This window comes from Capra hircus, chromosome 10, assembly GCF_001704415.2.
Source record: "Capra hircus breed San Clemente chromosome 10, ASM170441v1, whole genome shotgun sequence".
NCBI lineage: Eukaryota > Metazoa > Chordata > Mammalia > Artiodactyla > Bovidae > Capra > Capra hircus.
The window spans coordinates 57,227,180-57,243,118 of NC_030817.1; the positions used below are offsets into that span (position 1 = coordinate 57,227,180).

Genomic DNA, 15,939 nt, shown 5'->3' on the forward strand with positions numbered 1-15,939 from the left:
GGGCAGCGTCCAGACTGTCCCGTAGTCCCATCCCGCCCCAGGACCCCGTAACAGGAGCCGCCATGTGGTAAACACCTTCCTGCGCCAGTGGGTGCAGGGCTGTGAAACTCACCCGGCACCGTGACCCTGCCAGGTGGGCGTCATTATCTACATGAAAAGACTGACGCTTAGAGACCTTAAGCAGCTTGCCCAGGGTCACACCGAAGAGCTAAGGCTTGAACATGAGTCTACTTGACTCAGCCTGTCTGCACTCCGATATCCCACATCTGAAGACGGACAAGGAGGATCTAAACGCTAACTCACTAAGCTGTTTCCTTAAAGGTCGAACAAACTCACACAGCAGGGTTATCGAGAAGTTGCCCACCTGACATTGTAGGCATTTGCACTTCTCTGACCCTGTGAGGTGCTTTCCCCAGATGTGCTCAGTGTGTGGCAAGAGCAGAAGCTGGAAGACGGAGAAGCAGCTTGGGTGAGTAGCTGGGGACCGTTAATGGCAGAGGCTAAAAACTCTACTTGCCGAGAAACCCCAGACAATATCCAAGGCTCGAGTGGGTCGAGGGCGGGGCAGCCCCTCCCTTCCAGTCAGGAAGGCCTGCTGCTGTGGGGACCCCCGCAGCTTTACCTGTTGTCCTTAGTTCTTGGTCTTACAGCCTTCCTCGTGATAAACTCCTGTGACTTGAGGGTACCTGAGTACCTTGAACCCCCGTGCCAGCACACCAGAGGGGCGATCGGTTGTTCCCCTGACATGCCACTGTAAGGGAAGTTAGGAGTGAGTTGTTGTACGGCCAGAGTCTCCCCGGGAAGCTCCTGCTCCGGCGCCAGGTGGCCGGGGTGCTCTCCGCAGCTCCCCTGCCCTGGCCTGGTATGCTGTCTGAAGCAGCTGTGCTTCTGCCCTGCAGCAAGAGGCAGGTGGCTCCTAGGAGCGACACTGCTGGCTGCAGCCTACCAGTCCCCTGAGAAACATCACCAGCCTAACCTGGGGCCAAACTTTGCTCTCAGGGCTCGGGCAGGATGTGCTTGTCAGAGGTGCCTTCCTAACACAGCCCTGTCCACAGCCCACTTCTCCCTTCCTCGCACCTGTTTCCTCATCTATAACATGAATTTAGACTAGCTAATCATTTAAAATGTTTTAGCAGCAGAACTATTTTTAGGTATCTACACCAAAGTCCAATATTTACAACATAAATTTCTAAATTATATTATTTCAGATGTATAAGATGTATTTATTAAGCAGTTAAGTGCTCTGAAACTTAGAATGGACAGTTGCTTATTTACACCAACCTCTGCTTCCAATTCTTTATCTTAATTTTTTTTGTTTTCTGGTTGTACAATATTAGAATATCAGGAAAAGCCTGATTACAGAGTTAGTAGTTGGAGTAACTAATAGGATTTTTGGTGTGTGTGTTTTTAAGCTAACCTTGCAACCTCAGGATACTGAAAGGAATAGAAGAGTTTGTTTTTGTTGTTTCAAAAATGAATCATTAACAATATATGTGATGAACTATGTGTAATCTCCAAACCCCCCTAGTTTTGGCCTACAAAAACAGCGAATTCATCTAATTCAGTCAAATAAGAATAGCCAACATTTGCTTACTAACACTATACCAGCATGGTATCATTCAGTCTACACACAACTCGCCTGGTGCAGATAAGGACCCAGAAACAAGGGTGTTGTCCAAGGTTGCCCAGGTGACGAGAGCTCCCACGCCCCCCCCCACCCAGCAGCAGTCCTGGCCCAGCCTCGCCCCAGGGTTGCTGGGACCCCAGGTCAGTCTGCGTCCGCCCGCCCGCGGGGAGGAGAAGAATCCAGCCTCTGTGCCCAGCGGCGCCCGCCGGCCCAGGAGCTGTTTGTTTTCTTAACGGGGTTAACCAAACCTCCGGAGCAGCAGAAGTCGAGCCCGAGTCCGTGAAAGGAGCTTTGTGTGCGGGCGGCGGAGGACGAGGGAGGGCCGGGCCGGGCCGGGAGGGTTGTGGAGGGGCGGGGGACGGGAGCCGGCATCCAGCCCACCTGCACGCCCGGGACCAGGCGGCCCCAGGACCGGGTCGGGTCGGCAGAACACCTCCGCCCCCAGCCTTTGCCCTCTTGCTCGGTCCTTGATCTTCATCTCCAGGCTCTACGTCTGGCCAGCGGGGTGAAAGTGGCCCCCCTCCCTGGCGGGGCTGGTGTGAGCTGTAACAGGCAGGCGTTTCCAACATGGCCCCCAACAGGGAGCATCAGATTCACCAGCGACCTTGTGGAAAACTCAAGGGATCAGACTGCCTGCCAGGCCTACACAATCAGAAAACCCCAGTCAGGGCCCTATAACTTGAGTCTGGAACTTAGCTCAGTGTTCATATAGGGAGCCGGCCAGCGCTTAAAGAATACAGGAAACAAACTTTTCCTTTGACAGTAGTAACTGCTCTGGAGTGTACATCATGTCAGGTGTTCCTCTTTACAGGAAAATAGTCTCTGGACGTTGTTTTATCTCCCCAAAGACATAAGTATCTCCAGATCCAGGATCTTGTTTTTCTTCTTTTGAATCTTTATACTCATGTATGAATGAAATGCATGGAGTAAGGAGCTGCGGCTTCCCAGGTGGCACCAGTGGTAAAGAACCCGCCTGTCACTGCAGGAGACACAAGAGATGCTGGTTTGATCCCTGGGTGGGGAAGATCCTTGGAGGACGGCATGGCAACCCACTCCAGTATTTTCGCCTAGAGAATCCCATGGACAGAGACTGGCGGGCTACAGTCCATAGGGTCACACAGAGTCAGACTCAACTAAAGCGACTTAGCATGCAAAAGGAGCTGCAGACTTCCTACAAGATATTTCACATCAGGTGCATCAAATCTCCTATAACTGGGAATGAAAATCCATTGATTTGAGACTTCTCAGGAACACCTGAAAATTGAACAGATGAATAAGGTAGATGACCGTCTGCAGAGAGAGGGTAAGAGACAGAGCTAGGTGTCTGCCTCCGCAGGTGGGAAGAGGATTCCTGGTGTCCCTCCGCAGGCCCTCCTGTAACCCTTCAGCAACACTGCTCCCTTCCTGCCTCTTTCCCAGGCCTTCCCTCCTGTTCCCAGGCTTTACCCAACAACCTACTCCCCACCACAACCGCTCCCCCACCCCACCCCACCATTCATTCATATAGTCTTTCAAGCAACAAATATCTCTTCTGGGTGTCCACTACCGGCTTGGGCCATAGTGGTAAAATGGCAAGAGACCATGTCCCTGAGCCGACGGTACTGAGTCTGGATGCCGAGTTGGGGACACCAGGGAGAAACACAATTTACAAAAAACAGTAGGGCTTCGCTGGCAGCTCAGCTGATGTAGAATCCACCAGCAAAGCAGGAAACCCCAGTTTGATTCCTGGGTCGGGAAGATCTGAAGAAAGTACAGGCTGCCCACTCCAGTATTCTTGGGCTTTCCTGGTGGATCAGATGGTAAAGAATCTGCCTGCAATGTGGGAGACCTGGGTTTAATCCCTCGGTTGCGAAGATCCCCTGGAGGAGGGCATGGCAACACACTCCAGTATTCTTCATGAGAATCCCCATGGACAGAGGAGCCTGGTGGGTTCTCTACAGTCCATGGGGTTGCAAAGAGCTGGACATGGCTGAGTGAGTAAGCAGAGCACAGCAGTAATACTGGATTAAGTGCAGAGACAGGGTGCTATATGGGGTCGCAAAGAGTCAGACACGGCTGAGCGACTGAACTGACTGAACTGAAGGAAGGAAGGCATCTTTGAAGAGGTGAGTTTTAGGCTAACGACTGGAAGCTCTAGGCGAAGCCCACCAGGTGAAGAGTCAGGAAAGGGTGTTACACGGAGATGAAACAGTGAGTATTAATGACCTGAGGCAGAAGGAGCTTGTTAGGTTTGACAACTGGAAGAAGGTCATTGAGGCTGGAGCCCCATGCCAGAGGGGAGGAGAGAAAATGAGATACGGAGGCTGGGCCAGGTCATTTAAAGCTGTGGAGAGCGGGGTTGGGGGAAAAAGGAGGTTTTGTTTTAAGCACAATGCAAAGCCTTTGGACAGTGTTAGGCAGAAACCTTGATAGTCGGTGCTGCTAGGTAGAGTGGACTTTGCATGAAGGAGAGCAGCGAGAAAGAAAGGCGAGGTCCATTAGAAGATGTAGATGTGGCAGCAACCTGGGTGGTAGGAATAGAGGGCAGACCTTCCTTGGGATGGGTGACCAAGATGTTTAGAGGTCTGAGCATCCCTGGAGAGGACTAGAAGTGCAGGGTCCCTGACTGGAAGGGCCCTGGAGAGCAAGGGAGGAAATGAAATCCCAGCACTTCTCCTCATGTTGGGTCATTTCCCTTCCAGGAAGTTTCAGCTTCCTGATTCTGGCACCCTTGTGAGACGGAATTTGGGAGGAAATGGTGTAGGACATGGTATTGATGAGACCTGCTTGTCCCCATATAGGGTCCTCCTCTCAGCCTCTCTGGGGGCAGAGCTGGGAATGGGAGTAGGGGGTTTCTGCTCCAGCACTGCAGCACCTCTGCACTAAGGCGGGAGGAAGTGACTCCATGGTCCCCCCACCTCAACTGCAAAGACAGGTACTCTGCCTGCTGCACCTTCCCACCATGAAGCCTTCTGCTAAGTATGAGTTCTCGGAGGCAGGGGACTCTCCCTTCCTCCACTGCCCCCAAGACTCTCTGGGGAGAAGTCAGTGGAATGAAGGCTTGTGCTGAATGGGACAGCTCCCTTATGGGGGCGGGGAGGAGTGCTGAGAGCTGGGAGCAGAAGCCCCTACTAGCACCGGTGAGAGAGTTCTGGATTAAATCCTGCCACAGACCCAAAAAGATTCTGCCAGGAGAATGGGCAAGAGCAGTGTAGTGCCACCTTCCACAGCCCTCTTCCCCATCCATTGTCCTGTATACCAACACCACCCACCTATATCTCCAGGATGAGCTCACAAACTGCCATTTTCTCGAAATCTACTCTGCTGAAGGCTTAGCAGGGATCGTCACTCAACATTCCTACACTCTCCTGAGGGAGGCATATTATCCCAGTTTTGCAAATGGGCACAGAGATACACAGTTGGGGAAACCCATGCTGTCTGACTTCTAAAGCAGAGCCTTTGTCCCTGCACTGCCTCTCCCCAATCTGATGCAGGTGGGGCTGAAAGATGATTGAAACGGAGGAATGGATTTGGAAACCTAATGAATAGTGGGGCCTGTGAATGCTGGGGGAGAGGGGAAATCAAAGCCAGCGTGCATCGAGGTGGAAGGAAGGAGATGGAAGTGCAACCTGGTCCCGGGGAAGAGTGTGAGGAATGCAAGGGAGGCCCGTGGTTGGTTTGGGCCCAGCCTCCCTGCTTGCCCAGCATCCACAGGTGCTTACAATCCTTAGTAGGCGTTCAAACAAGAGCAGGTGAAACTGAGCTAGCCCGCAATCCTGGCAATCACTGGGCACTCGATGAATGCGGACACGTTGACAAACAGATGCCTCTCTGCTGAAAGGTCCCCACGCACTGCCGCCCCGCTAGGCTCAAAGGGCCGCGCCCGCTTCCCGCCGCCGGGGGTCCAGCCTAATCGGCCCCTTGCAGGACCCGGCGGAGCGCGGGAACGCCCGGGGCGGGGCCTGCAGGCTCGAGGAGGCGGGGCCGGCCCGCAGGGGTCTAGGGTCCGCTTTCCGAGAGTTCTGCTGCGAGCGGCGCGCTGATGCTGGAAGTTCACATCCCGTCGGTGGGGCCCGAGGCCGAGGGCACCCGGCAGAGCCCCGAGAAAGGCCACATGGTGAGCACGGGCAGTGGATGGGAAGGGGCGCGGGGACCCACCGAATTTCCACGCGCCGAATGCAGTGGGGACCCCGCACTCCGGGCTCCGGCGCCCGAGCGCGGCGGCCCAGGAGGTCGGGGGACACCCTGTCGAGGGTTTCTGGGCCGCTGGGGTTTGCTAGCCCTGCCGACGGCGGTCCCGGCTCTTGAGGGACTGACTGCATCGGGCAGAGTCCCCAAGTGTGTGGGAGCGTGGGAGGGTCCGGAGAGCAGCGGCGCTCCCAGGCCGCTTTGTGCTTCTGCGGGCGGAGGGTGGGCTGGGGGCGTCGCCGGGAGCGGGTCCGGCTGCGCCCTCGCGCCGGGTCTTATGCTCACCCGGCTGCCCGCCGGCGTCCGCCAGGTGTTCCGAGTGGAGGTACTGTGCCGCGGGCGCAGACACGTCGTGCAGAGGCGCTACAGCGAGTTCCACGCGCTCCACAAGCGGGTAAGGCTGCGCCCACCACCGACCACACACCCCGGCCCGGCTCCTGCCCGGCCCCCGGAGGTCTCTGCCACCCCCATTACCTCCCCAGGCCCAGGAGAGCTCAGGTCTTGGACACAGACGTCCCCGCGGGCTGCGGAAAGGGTGCAAAGTTGGGCAGGTCCCAGCCTGTGCTCTTCGTGCCCCTGGGCGGCCGGTCTGGCGTCCTGGCTCTTGGGGGCGGAGGGGGGGCAGTTGGGGGCGCCTCTCGCACTTGTCCCAACCGCCACTCACCACGCGGGTGTGTCTCAGGATAGAGCCTGAAGTTTGGGGGAGGTGGCGGCGGGGAGGACTGGGGAGGGCTCTTGGCTGGGATGAAGCGAGCTTGAGGGCTCCACCTGGATGCTGTGATCATCGCACCGTGGTACCCTCCTGGCAGATCAAGAAACTGTACAAAGTGCCGGACTTCCCCTCGAAACGCCTGCCCAACTGGAGGACCAGAGGGCTGGAGCAGCGGCGGCAGGGCTTGGAGGCCTATATCCAGGTTTGTGTGGGTCTCACTCTATTGCCCCTCAGTCCACAGGACCAAAGTGGGGACCCAAGCAGAGAGGTGTGGGGACATGGGGTGAGAGGGACCCATATTTATTGGCGATACTTTAAGCCTCAATTTTCTAAACAGTAAGGGGCTCCTCCTGATGGCTCAGTGGTAAGGAATCGACCTGCAACGCAGGAGATACAGGTTCGAACTCTGGGTTGGGAAGGTTCCCTCGAGAAAGGAATGGCAACTCACCCCAGCATTCTTGCCTGGAGAATGCCATGAGCAGAGGAGCCTAGCAGGCTACAGTCTATAGTGTCACAAAGTCAGACATGACCAAAGTGACTTGGCACTCACGCACAACGGGTCTAAACATCCCCCTCTGAACTGGTAGGTGATCCCAGTAAGATGCAGGCTTGTTCTCTTTCCCTCCAGAGTGACATTGTGCGCTGCCCTCATGATAAGGGTGGAGGCCCTTCCCCTCTCTCCTGCACAGTTATGCCCGATTAGGCCAGGCAGGCTTCATGGGCCAATCTGTCACCTGGGGCTAGTGCTCAGTAGGGCCCTAGCTTGGTTTAATGTTCTGCTCTGGGTGTCTTGAACTTCTTTATCGGAAGGGCCCCAGGTTTTCATTTTGTACCAGACTCTGCATATTACACGGCTCAATCTGATTACAGGTTTCCTCTGTTCTCTTCTCCAGGGCATCCTATATTTGAACCAGGATGTGCCCAAGGAACTACTGGAATTCCTGAGTCTTCGGCACTGGCCCACAGACCCCAAGGCTGGCAACTGGGGGTGAGCATCCATCCCTACAGGGGCTTGATATGGGAGGGGCCCCAGGGCTGGGGGGTGGGGGCTTTCTGCAGCCAGCAGGTGAGGAGGCCAAGCCCCTTTCCTTCTCATATCTACCAGGCTATAGCCTGGTCCTTCCTGTTTGAGATATGGCCTCCTTGGTCATTTTCTTGACCCAGTGGAGGGGCTGTTCTCTGGAGCACCTTCGTTACCCTAGCTGCCTCCGGAACTGAGTCTGTTACAAATAGAAGCAGCAGTCCCCTGGGAGGTGAAAGTCTGGGCTTCCGCATCTCCACCCTTGCCTCAGGCTCCCCCAGGCAGTTCACAGCCACTCTCTTCAGCTCCCTGGGGGAGTGCCTGCCTGGCAACAACGGGCAAGGCCGTCTCCATCTGCCCTGGGCTCCTGCTGCCCCCTCGTGGCCATGTGCTAGGGCCTCCTGCTTCCAGCCTGTCCCTCCTGATACCACTGCCCACTTTTCCCCGGCGGGTCCTTGGTGACATCAGTTCCTAGTCTCCATCCAACCCAAGACTTTTCTCTGCCTCCCCCTCCACTGTTCATGACCCCTTTTCTTCTTAGGTCGCAGCTGTATCACCGGCCTGTCGTCAGCTTCCCCATGGATCCTTACATTTGCATCCCATCCCCAGGTGAGATGGTTCCTCCTGACTTATAATCCTCATTTAGGGCCCAGGTAGCAGGGTGGGAGTGAGGGTGAACTTGGTGTCTCCCAGCTTTCAGGATCCCGGGCAGCATCTCCCTATTGCCCTCCTTTGGGGCCACACCTCCCTGCTGCCCCTGTAGTCTTTGTATTCTCCAGGGACCTGCTGCTACTGCTAAGTCGCTTCAGTCGTGTCCGACTCTGAGTGACCCCGTAGACGGCGGCCCACCAGGCTCCCCCGTCCCTGGGATTCTCCAGACAAGAATACTGGAGTGGGTTGCCATTTCCTTCTCCAATGCGTGAAAGTGAAGTCGCTCAGTCGTGTCAGACTAGTAGCGACCCCATGGACTGCAGCCTTCCAGGCTCCTCTGTCCATGGGATTTTCCAGGCAAGAGTACTGGAGTGGGGTGCCATTGCCTTCTCGGGAGAAGGCACAGTGAAATGAGCTCAGCCCCCTGCTCTCCATTCCTCACCAGCCTGGCTTTACCATAGATGTGAACAGAGTGAACTGGAAATGCCAAGGCCTCATTTGGGGTGGCCAACTGCTACCTGCTGCCTTGGCATGGGCTCCTCCTGTTCCCGGGAGTGGGGGGAGGGGTGGTGGCGGTGATGTGGGGAGGTGCCGTCCAGTTCCCCCCGCAGCAACTCAGGGAGCTGCAGACCACCCCACACCTTCTCTTGCCTGGCGGCCCCTACCCCTTCCTCCTGTTTTCCTTCTGTCCTAGAGCCTCTGCCCAATGTGGTGGTGCACGGCGTGCTCCAGGGCCTCTATGGCTTCAATGCCAGCACAGCCGAAGCCCAGCCGGAGGCCGCCCGTCACCCTGCTCCAACGCCACCGACGCCCTGACCAGCGCAGCTTTTAGGCCACCTGCCAGAACAATCATGTGCCTCAGTCCTCAAGCTGGGTCACCCTTGGCCTGGACCCAGGACTCACCAATCTCCACCCCTCTGGGCTCAGAACTCAGCTGCACTGGTATCTGAGGTAGCGGAATACTAGAACTTAGGGGCTAGAGCAGGGACAAGAGAGAGTAGGGAATCAAAGGAGAATTCCTTTATAACTTTCATAGCCCACCAATCTGCCTGCACTGCACTGCAGGACACTCAGGTTCGGGAAGATCCCCTAGAAAAGGGAATGGCAACCCACTCTAGTATTGCCTAGAGGACCCCATGGACAGAGGAGCCGAGTGGCCTACAGTCCATGCGGTTGCAAAGAGTCAGACACTGAGCGACCAGCACTTTCATGAAAAGGTGCAGGTGCATGCCCTCCCCTCCCCCTACACTAGGAGGAGGGGAGGGCGTGCAAAGGTTGAGGCTCAGCAGCTGGCGAAGTTTAGAAGCAAGTGGCAGAAGCTCCGCCTTGAGGTTTTGTGCACAACACCTGGGGAAGGGTGCAGGCGCCCGAGGAGGGGACTGGCACCACTGCCACAGGGGCCCCAGTCCAGCTGGCGCTAGACTTGGAAGGAGTTGCTGAAGGGCCCAGAACCCAGCGCATACACAGATTACTAAAAAAACACCATTTTTTTAATTGGTCAGTGTTGGTAGGAGTTTGTTACAAAACTGGGCCCGTGGAATGGGAGGGGAGGGGCCCGCCCCGTAAGATGCCAGCCCTGGGGCCGGCGCAGCACGGAGCCCTGTGGCGGGCTATCTTCACCCCTGGGAGGGCGACAGGGCCACACAGACAGTTGCTCAGAGGGAAGAGGCCCCTGGGGCCCTACTCTTTGGCAATGGCAAAGGGCTTCTCCACCTCGATCTTGCCACAGTCTGCGATCGTCACGTCCTTCAGAGGCTTGTCCCGACCATCTGTCTTGGTGCTCTCTACCTTCCGTACTACATCCTGGGGAGGAAGGCAGAGTATCAGGCCAGCCCCGCTAGGGGCACACGCCCCAGTGTGCAGCTGGGAGGGCTGAGACCCACACATGAGGAACAGCGTACAAACCACGAGGCACCAAAATCCTAGGGGCGTCGTGACCGGTGCCCACCCGGGTCAGAGAGAATCCAGCTTTGACAACAGGGGGATGCAGAAGTTTTGATCCTCTGAAGTACCACCAGGCTGGGCTAGGGGTATGTTGGGGAGAGAGTGGGGGGATGGGGAGTGGGTACCAAGTGGCTTCTCCAGGACAGCGTGTCCAGCTGGCCCTGTACAGCTAATGGTGGAGCCAGGACATGACTGTCTGAGTGACAGGCTGAAGGAGCTTTATCTGTGAAGCCTCAAAGGGGCCTCCTGGTCAGCCTCTGCCTGGGGCCTGGAGGAATTTAGAATTTGGGGGCAAGACTTCCCTGGTAGTCCAGTGGTTAAGAATGCACTTGCCCAGGGCAGAGGGCGCAGGTTCAATCCCTCACTAAGAAACTAAGATCCTGCATGCCACAGTTGAAACAAGAAAAAGAACTTGGGGGCATAGAGGTAGGCTGCTGATTCACAATTCACCCCAGATTTGCGCAAATTAAAAAACTGGTCTGAATCTATATGTTCCCTTCTGGGAAAGGGATAAAATACATGGATGCCCTGCCCTGGTCTTTGTCAGATCTCGGTGGGGTGGGAGTGGGGGTTGCCCAGGGATAGCCTCACAACCCCAAACTCACCATGCCCTCTAGAACTTTGCCAAACACTACATGCTTGCCGTCTAACCAAGCAGTCTTGACTGTCGTGATGAAGAACTGGGAGCCGTTGGTGTCTTTGCCTGCGTTGGCCATGCTCACCCAGCCGGGCCCATAGTGTTTAAGCTTGAAGTTCTCATCGGGGAAGCGTTCACCGTAGATGCTCTTACCTGAGAAGAAAGAGTAAGTCAGGGAGCTAGGATGGGGGTGCTGGGCAGCAAAGCAGATCTCTGGGGTGAGGATTCTGGAGGCCCCACCTGTCCCCCCCGTCAGGCCAGGCTCCAGTGGAGGATGAGCACACGCGCACCCGCTTCCCACCCTCTGGCCCTGGAGCCAAACCATGGTGACAGGCAAAGTGGGGCAGGAGGCCAGGCTGAGTGCACAGTACACATGCCGTGAGAAGACAGCTGGATGGCTTTCAAGTAAGGCACGTATTAGCAACGGCCTTGGATGTGGCCTCAGAGGCCTGCCGCAGAGACTTTAGTGGAGAAGAGGTGCTGGGCAGGATGCAGGGGGCAGGGGAGGGTAAGAACCCTCCAGAAAAGGACTGCTACAGCTGACCAGCTTTTCTTCCTAAGAGCACAGAAGATAATGAGGAAGTGCCAAGCAGGAAGAGAGACGAGTGGGGAGGGGCTGCCATGTGCTTTCTGGAAAGTCAAGAGCCTCATGGACAACTGAATCCCAAAACAGAAGGTGGCTCTGAGTGCGTGTACTATGTATGTGGAGGGTCTGGGGCCTGGGAGTGAGACAGGAGCCAAGAGCACATCTCTACCCACCCCAACCTTCCAGAGAGCCTAACTTCAACTCCCCAAGCTAGGTCCCGGGGAAAACGCTGCACCCTCCTCTGTCCCTGTGAGAGTGTGCACTAGAGGCCCCAAGAAACCCAGCAGCAAAGGAGAGATTTTCACTTTGTTTTATGCAGCACCTTTCAAACTTATTTGCATACGAAACCTTTTTCTCCTCCTTCATGACAACCAGACAGATAGCCTCTTGAGGATAGTTCTGGAGGGGAGCAGTGGGACCAAAAATAAGCAATTTTTATGTGTACTGTGAAATGTAAAAAGAAAATTGTCAACTCCTTAAGAAAAAAAGATTCCCATGTAAGAATCCTTTGTAAAACTCAGCCAACGGCAAGATTTTGACTACTGCTGCTATCCAGAAAACCTTCAAACCTATACACTTAGCTCCCATCACTTTCCCAAGATACAAGGAGTCCCAAACTTCAATGGATAGCGAGGGCTGTAAACTCAACATACTTGGTCGTCTCTCTCCAGGCGCCGGTTGTTCTCTTAACGTGCCCCCTCTGCAACGTTGTCGGTGCCGCCCTCTCCCCCGCCCTCTCTTCCTGTGCCCCCTCCCTGCACTGCAATCACAGCTGAGGCTCAGAGTGCGAACAGGGTGCCAGATGACTGGTGCAAGCATCTGACACATTAAACAAAACCCATCCCTCATCCTCAAAGATAATGAAGGCAAGATGCACAAGATACCCTCGCTGGGAAGCAGCAGTGCTGGAGTTCAAACCAAGGTGGGCTGGTTCTCGAATCTCTGCTCTTACCCTGTAGGAATCCTCCCTGGGTTCACGCTCACACTGCTCGATGCACGGGCGGTTGTACCAACCCCCTGCCAGTCTGCTGCTCCTGCGCCCATGTCCTGAATCCACCGCATTATCCCTCAAAACTCCCCTGCCAGCAGACCTTGCTCCCATTTAAGTCTTCAGCAGATCTTCACTCTATGGAGGACAAAGCCCTGGGGCCTGGGCCTGACCCCGGCCTGCCACACTGGGCTCCTGGTGGGAGCTCCACTTCCACCCTCCTGACCCACCTTCGACCAAGCCCCTGCCGCAGAGCTGAACGCGTGCCTTAACCCTGCCTCTTCCTTGCCCATTCAAATTCTCCCCAGTCAGGACCCAGCTCAGATCCTCATGTTTGCAAGCCTATTTCTTGATCACCTTGGCCCAAAGTGGGCTTCCTTGGTGGCTCAGACAGTAAACAATCTGCCTGCAATGTGGGAGACAATTCCTGAGTCAGGAAGATTCCCTGGAGAAGGGAATGGTTACCTACTCCAGTACTCCTGACTGAAGAATTCCATGGACAGAGGAGCCTGGCGGGCTACAGTCCATGGGGTTGCAAAGAGTCAGACACGACTGAGTGGCTATCACTTTCACTTGGCCCTAAGTGAGTCCTCCACTTGTCAGCGCTTTGAGGATGGCTGGCTTTCCTTACCACTCGCAGGGTGCTGCACACTCAAAATCTCACCTCACCACCCCCAGCACTCCCAGCTCCTGACACCCAACTCTACAGACGAGGAAACTGAGGTTCAGAGGCCTTGCTTGCCTGCGGTCACAAAGTGCGAAGGTGGCCGACACTCAACAGCGTGTCACCCATGAATGCAGTGCTTTGTATCATGGCTGCTTGTCCTTCTCGTCCAGCCAACTATGACATCTTGTGTCACTTTCCTAGTGATTTCTCCTAGTTCTTCCCACCGAAATGGTAAACAACTTGAGGGCAGAGCATGAGCCCTAAAAGCTGTGTCACAGCCTGTTTGTGACTTTTCTGGGACTGGAAGTGAAAGTGAGCTGCGGTCCCACTGACTTTGTTTTTGTTTTGTGTCCTCAGCACCCACCACAGAGCCTGGCCCCGTCAACACTGGTCGGCTGGGTGAGCTGCAGCTGCGGTCCGAGAGAACGACAGGCTGTACACCCAAGCGTGGTGACACCTGTGGCTTAGTCCAGGGTGTCCGTCTGTCCTACTGTGCAAAGGGTGCAGGGGTCAGACCGGCAGCTCTTGTCAAGTGCTCTCTGGTGAGAGACTGCCAAGGAAAGCAATTTCTCTCAGTCCTGTTGGGGCCTCCAAGGTCAGCACACGAGTTTTGCATACCTGACCTACAATCACCTACAGGTACGTTTTGCTTTGCTTCCCTCCCCTCAGCAGGTACAGTGGGGAATGTCAGAGGCTAAATCAGCATGTTGGCCAGCTGTGCAAAATGCTCCTACGTCTGCCTGAAACCCATTCTTCCCTCTCCTCTGTACTGGGTTCCCTGGCCCTCCCGCCCTGGGGGCTGCCCTGAGACACCCCTATGCCCAGAGGACTTGAGGTTACCTCCAGTGCCATCTCCCCGGGTGAAATCTCCACCCTGGATCATGAAGTCCTTGATCACACGATGGAATTTGCTGTCTTTGTAGCCAAATCCTTTCTAGAAAAAGGGATATGAAGGTGAGAACGTGGCATGAGGCACAAGGCAGACACTAGACAGGCCCTGTAGAAGAGAAAGCCCTGCCGCAGATCCATCCTTCAACATGCTACTGGGTGACTAGTGACCCAAGTCCAGGCCAGGAAAGGCGAAGATCCCACGCTCCTTGGCCTTTATACAATTCCCCTTCACATAATGCCTCTAGTTTTCCCTTTTCATTTCCTAATCTAATCACAGGAAGAAACTGACAAATCTCAAAGAAACTGACAGAAAAAAAGAAAAATTACCTGCTGATGCAACAGAAAGCTGGAATGCAAACTTTCTTAAATGAGGAGTTCAGTTCCTTAAAGTCTGGAAAGCTCTGGGCCTCTCACTCTGGTCCAGAGGCCACAAGCTAGTTTCCCTAGATGTTTCCTTCAGTTACTCAAAGATGAATAATCAAGATCTCAAAGATGAAAAATTTTCTCCAAAAAAAGAAAAATTCTAATTCTGGATTTAGTTTTTAAAACTCTCGCAAGATGCGGTACTCCTGGATTCCCAGGGCCAGAGGGTGCAGCTGGCGCTCTGAGAGGCCCACTGCTATGGATGGGCCACGTTCTGCAGGTCAGTTTGCTGTCACCCTACTTGCCAAACTTCACCGCCTTTGAGTATGGCTACCCTGCCTCCAGCCACTTACCTCTCCTGTAGCCAAGGCCACAAAATTATCCACTGTTTTTGGAACAGTCTTTCCAAAGAGACCGATGACCACCCGGCCTATATCTTCATCTCCAATTCGCAGGTCAAAGTACACCTGAGGAAAAAGGCCATTTAAAACTTAGCATCTTAAAAGGGATCTTCCTAGGGAATGAAGGGCCAAGAAACTACCCGGAAGATGGTAGAGAAAACAAAACCATATTTTAATAGCAGTATTTCTGCATCTGATTTTGGTGGCGACAAAAACCCCACGAAAATCTAATGAATGCTCCATATGTTAGTTTACACTCTCTTTTCACTACTGGGTAACAACCTTTGCTCTAAATAAATAATGGGCCCAGATTCTAAAAATTAACATCAAAAAACCATAAAGAGGGGAGCCCAAGCACACCACTCAGGTTTAAACTACACTGCTGTGCTTTGGAATTGGAAGTGACTAAAACCTGGCCTAAGAAGAGAAAGGACTAACAATCTGGCAGACGCGATCTTTCCCTATTTCCCTAGCACCAGGGGTATTCGCAAAGTCTGCAAGCCCGGCCCCAGCTGCGCATGCTGGGTCAGGGCCGGGCGATCGGGGAGGGTCCGCGTCATTCTCCTGTCTGAATGCGTGAGGATCGTCCAGGTACCAAGAGGCCACAGTAAGGAGACTAGGGAGGGGCAGAGCCAAAGCCGAGGACACCCAGGCCCAAGCTCCGGACACATGTAACCAGCTGGGCCAAGGCCTGAACACTGGAGGCAAGGACGGGCCTGGCCAGGCAGGTCTGGAGAGGGGAGGCCAGACCTTGACAGTGACTTTGGGCCCCTTCTTCTTCTCATCGGCCGCGGACGGTCCAGGCAACAGCAAGAAGAAGACGGAGCCCACAACCAGGGCGGCGACGAATAGGACCTTCATGTTCCGCTCCGAGAGGCGCACCATCCACCGGGAGAAGCTAGCGCGGCTCGGGCGCCGAGGCCGGAAGAGGGTGGGGATGCGGCGACGTGTGACCCAGCGCCTCCACCGAGGGCATCCGGGGGGGCCCCGGGGCTCCTGCACCACTCCGAGAGGGAGGCGGGCCCCATTTCCCCCCCCTCTAATTGGGCGCCGGATGGTAGGTCTCGACGCGGGGCGGAGCCCGGCTCGCCGACTGGGGCGGGCGGAGACGCCGGCTCGTGGGTGGCTGCCACGTTACTGCAGCCTCATTGGCTCCGCATCTCGCTGATACCTATCAATGGGAAGAGCTCAGCGGAAGGCGGCACCGCCTCCAAAAGCCCAGGGATTGGGCTACTGAAGAGACTACAAGCCCCAGCAGACAGAGCCAGTGGCCTGCCCCGCCTT

The 15,939-nt window shown here is 55.3% G+C and overlaps 2 protein-coding genes across 2 annotated transcripts; one reads left to right on the top strand and one right to left on the bottom strand.

Annotated features, from left to right (window-relative positions):
- On the top strand, positions 5,624 to 9,679 carry SNX22 (sorting nexin 22). The gene is made up of 6 exons (XM_018054333.1): positions 5,624 to 5,723; positions 6,105 to 6,188; positions 6,604 to 6,708; positions 7,400 to 7,494; positions 8,069 to 8,136; positions 8,873 to 9,679. Exons 1-6 carry the CDS (start codon positions 5,649 to 5,651, stop codon positions 8,992 to 8,994), a joined length of 549 nt encoding a protein of 182 aa, XP_017909822.1. The 5' UTR covers positions 5,624 to 5,648; the 3' UTR covers positions 8,995 to 9,679.
- Positions 9,647 to 15,631, bottom strand: PPIB (peptidylprolyl isomerase B). The gene is made up of 5 exons (XM_005685667.3): positions 15,406 to 15,631; positions 14,608 to 14,721; positions 13,841 to 13,934; positions 10,728 to 10,912; positions 9,647 to 9,981 (listed from the first exon to the last, which is right to left on the bottom strand). The coding sequence occupies exons 1-5, from the start codon at positions 15,538 to 15,540 to the stop codon at positions 9,859 to 9,861; spliced, it is 651 nt and encodes a 216-aa protein (XP_005685724.1). The 5' UTR covers positions 15,541 to 15,631; the 3' UTR covers positions 9,647 to 9,858.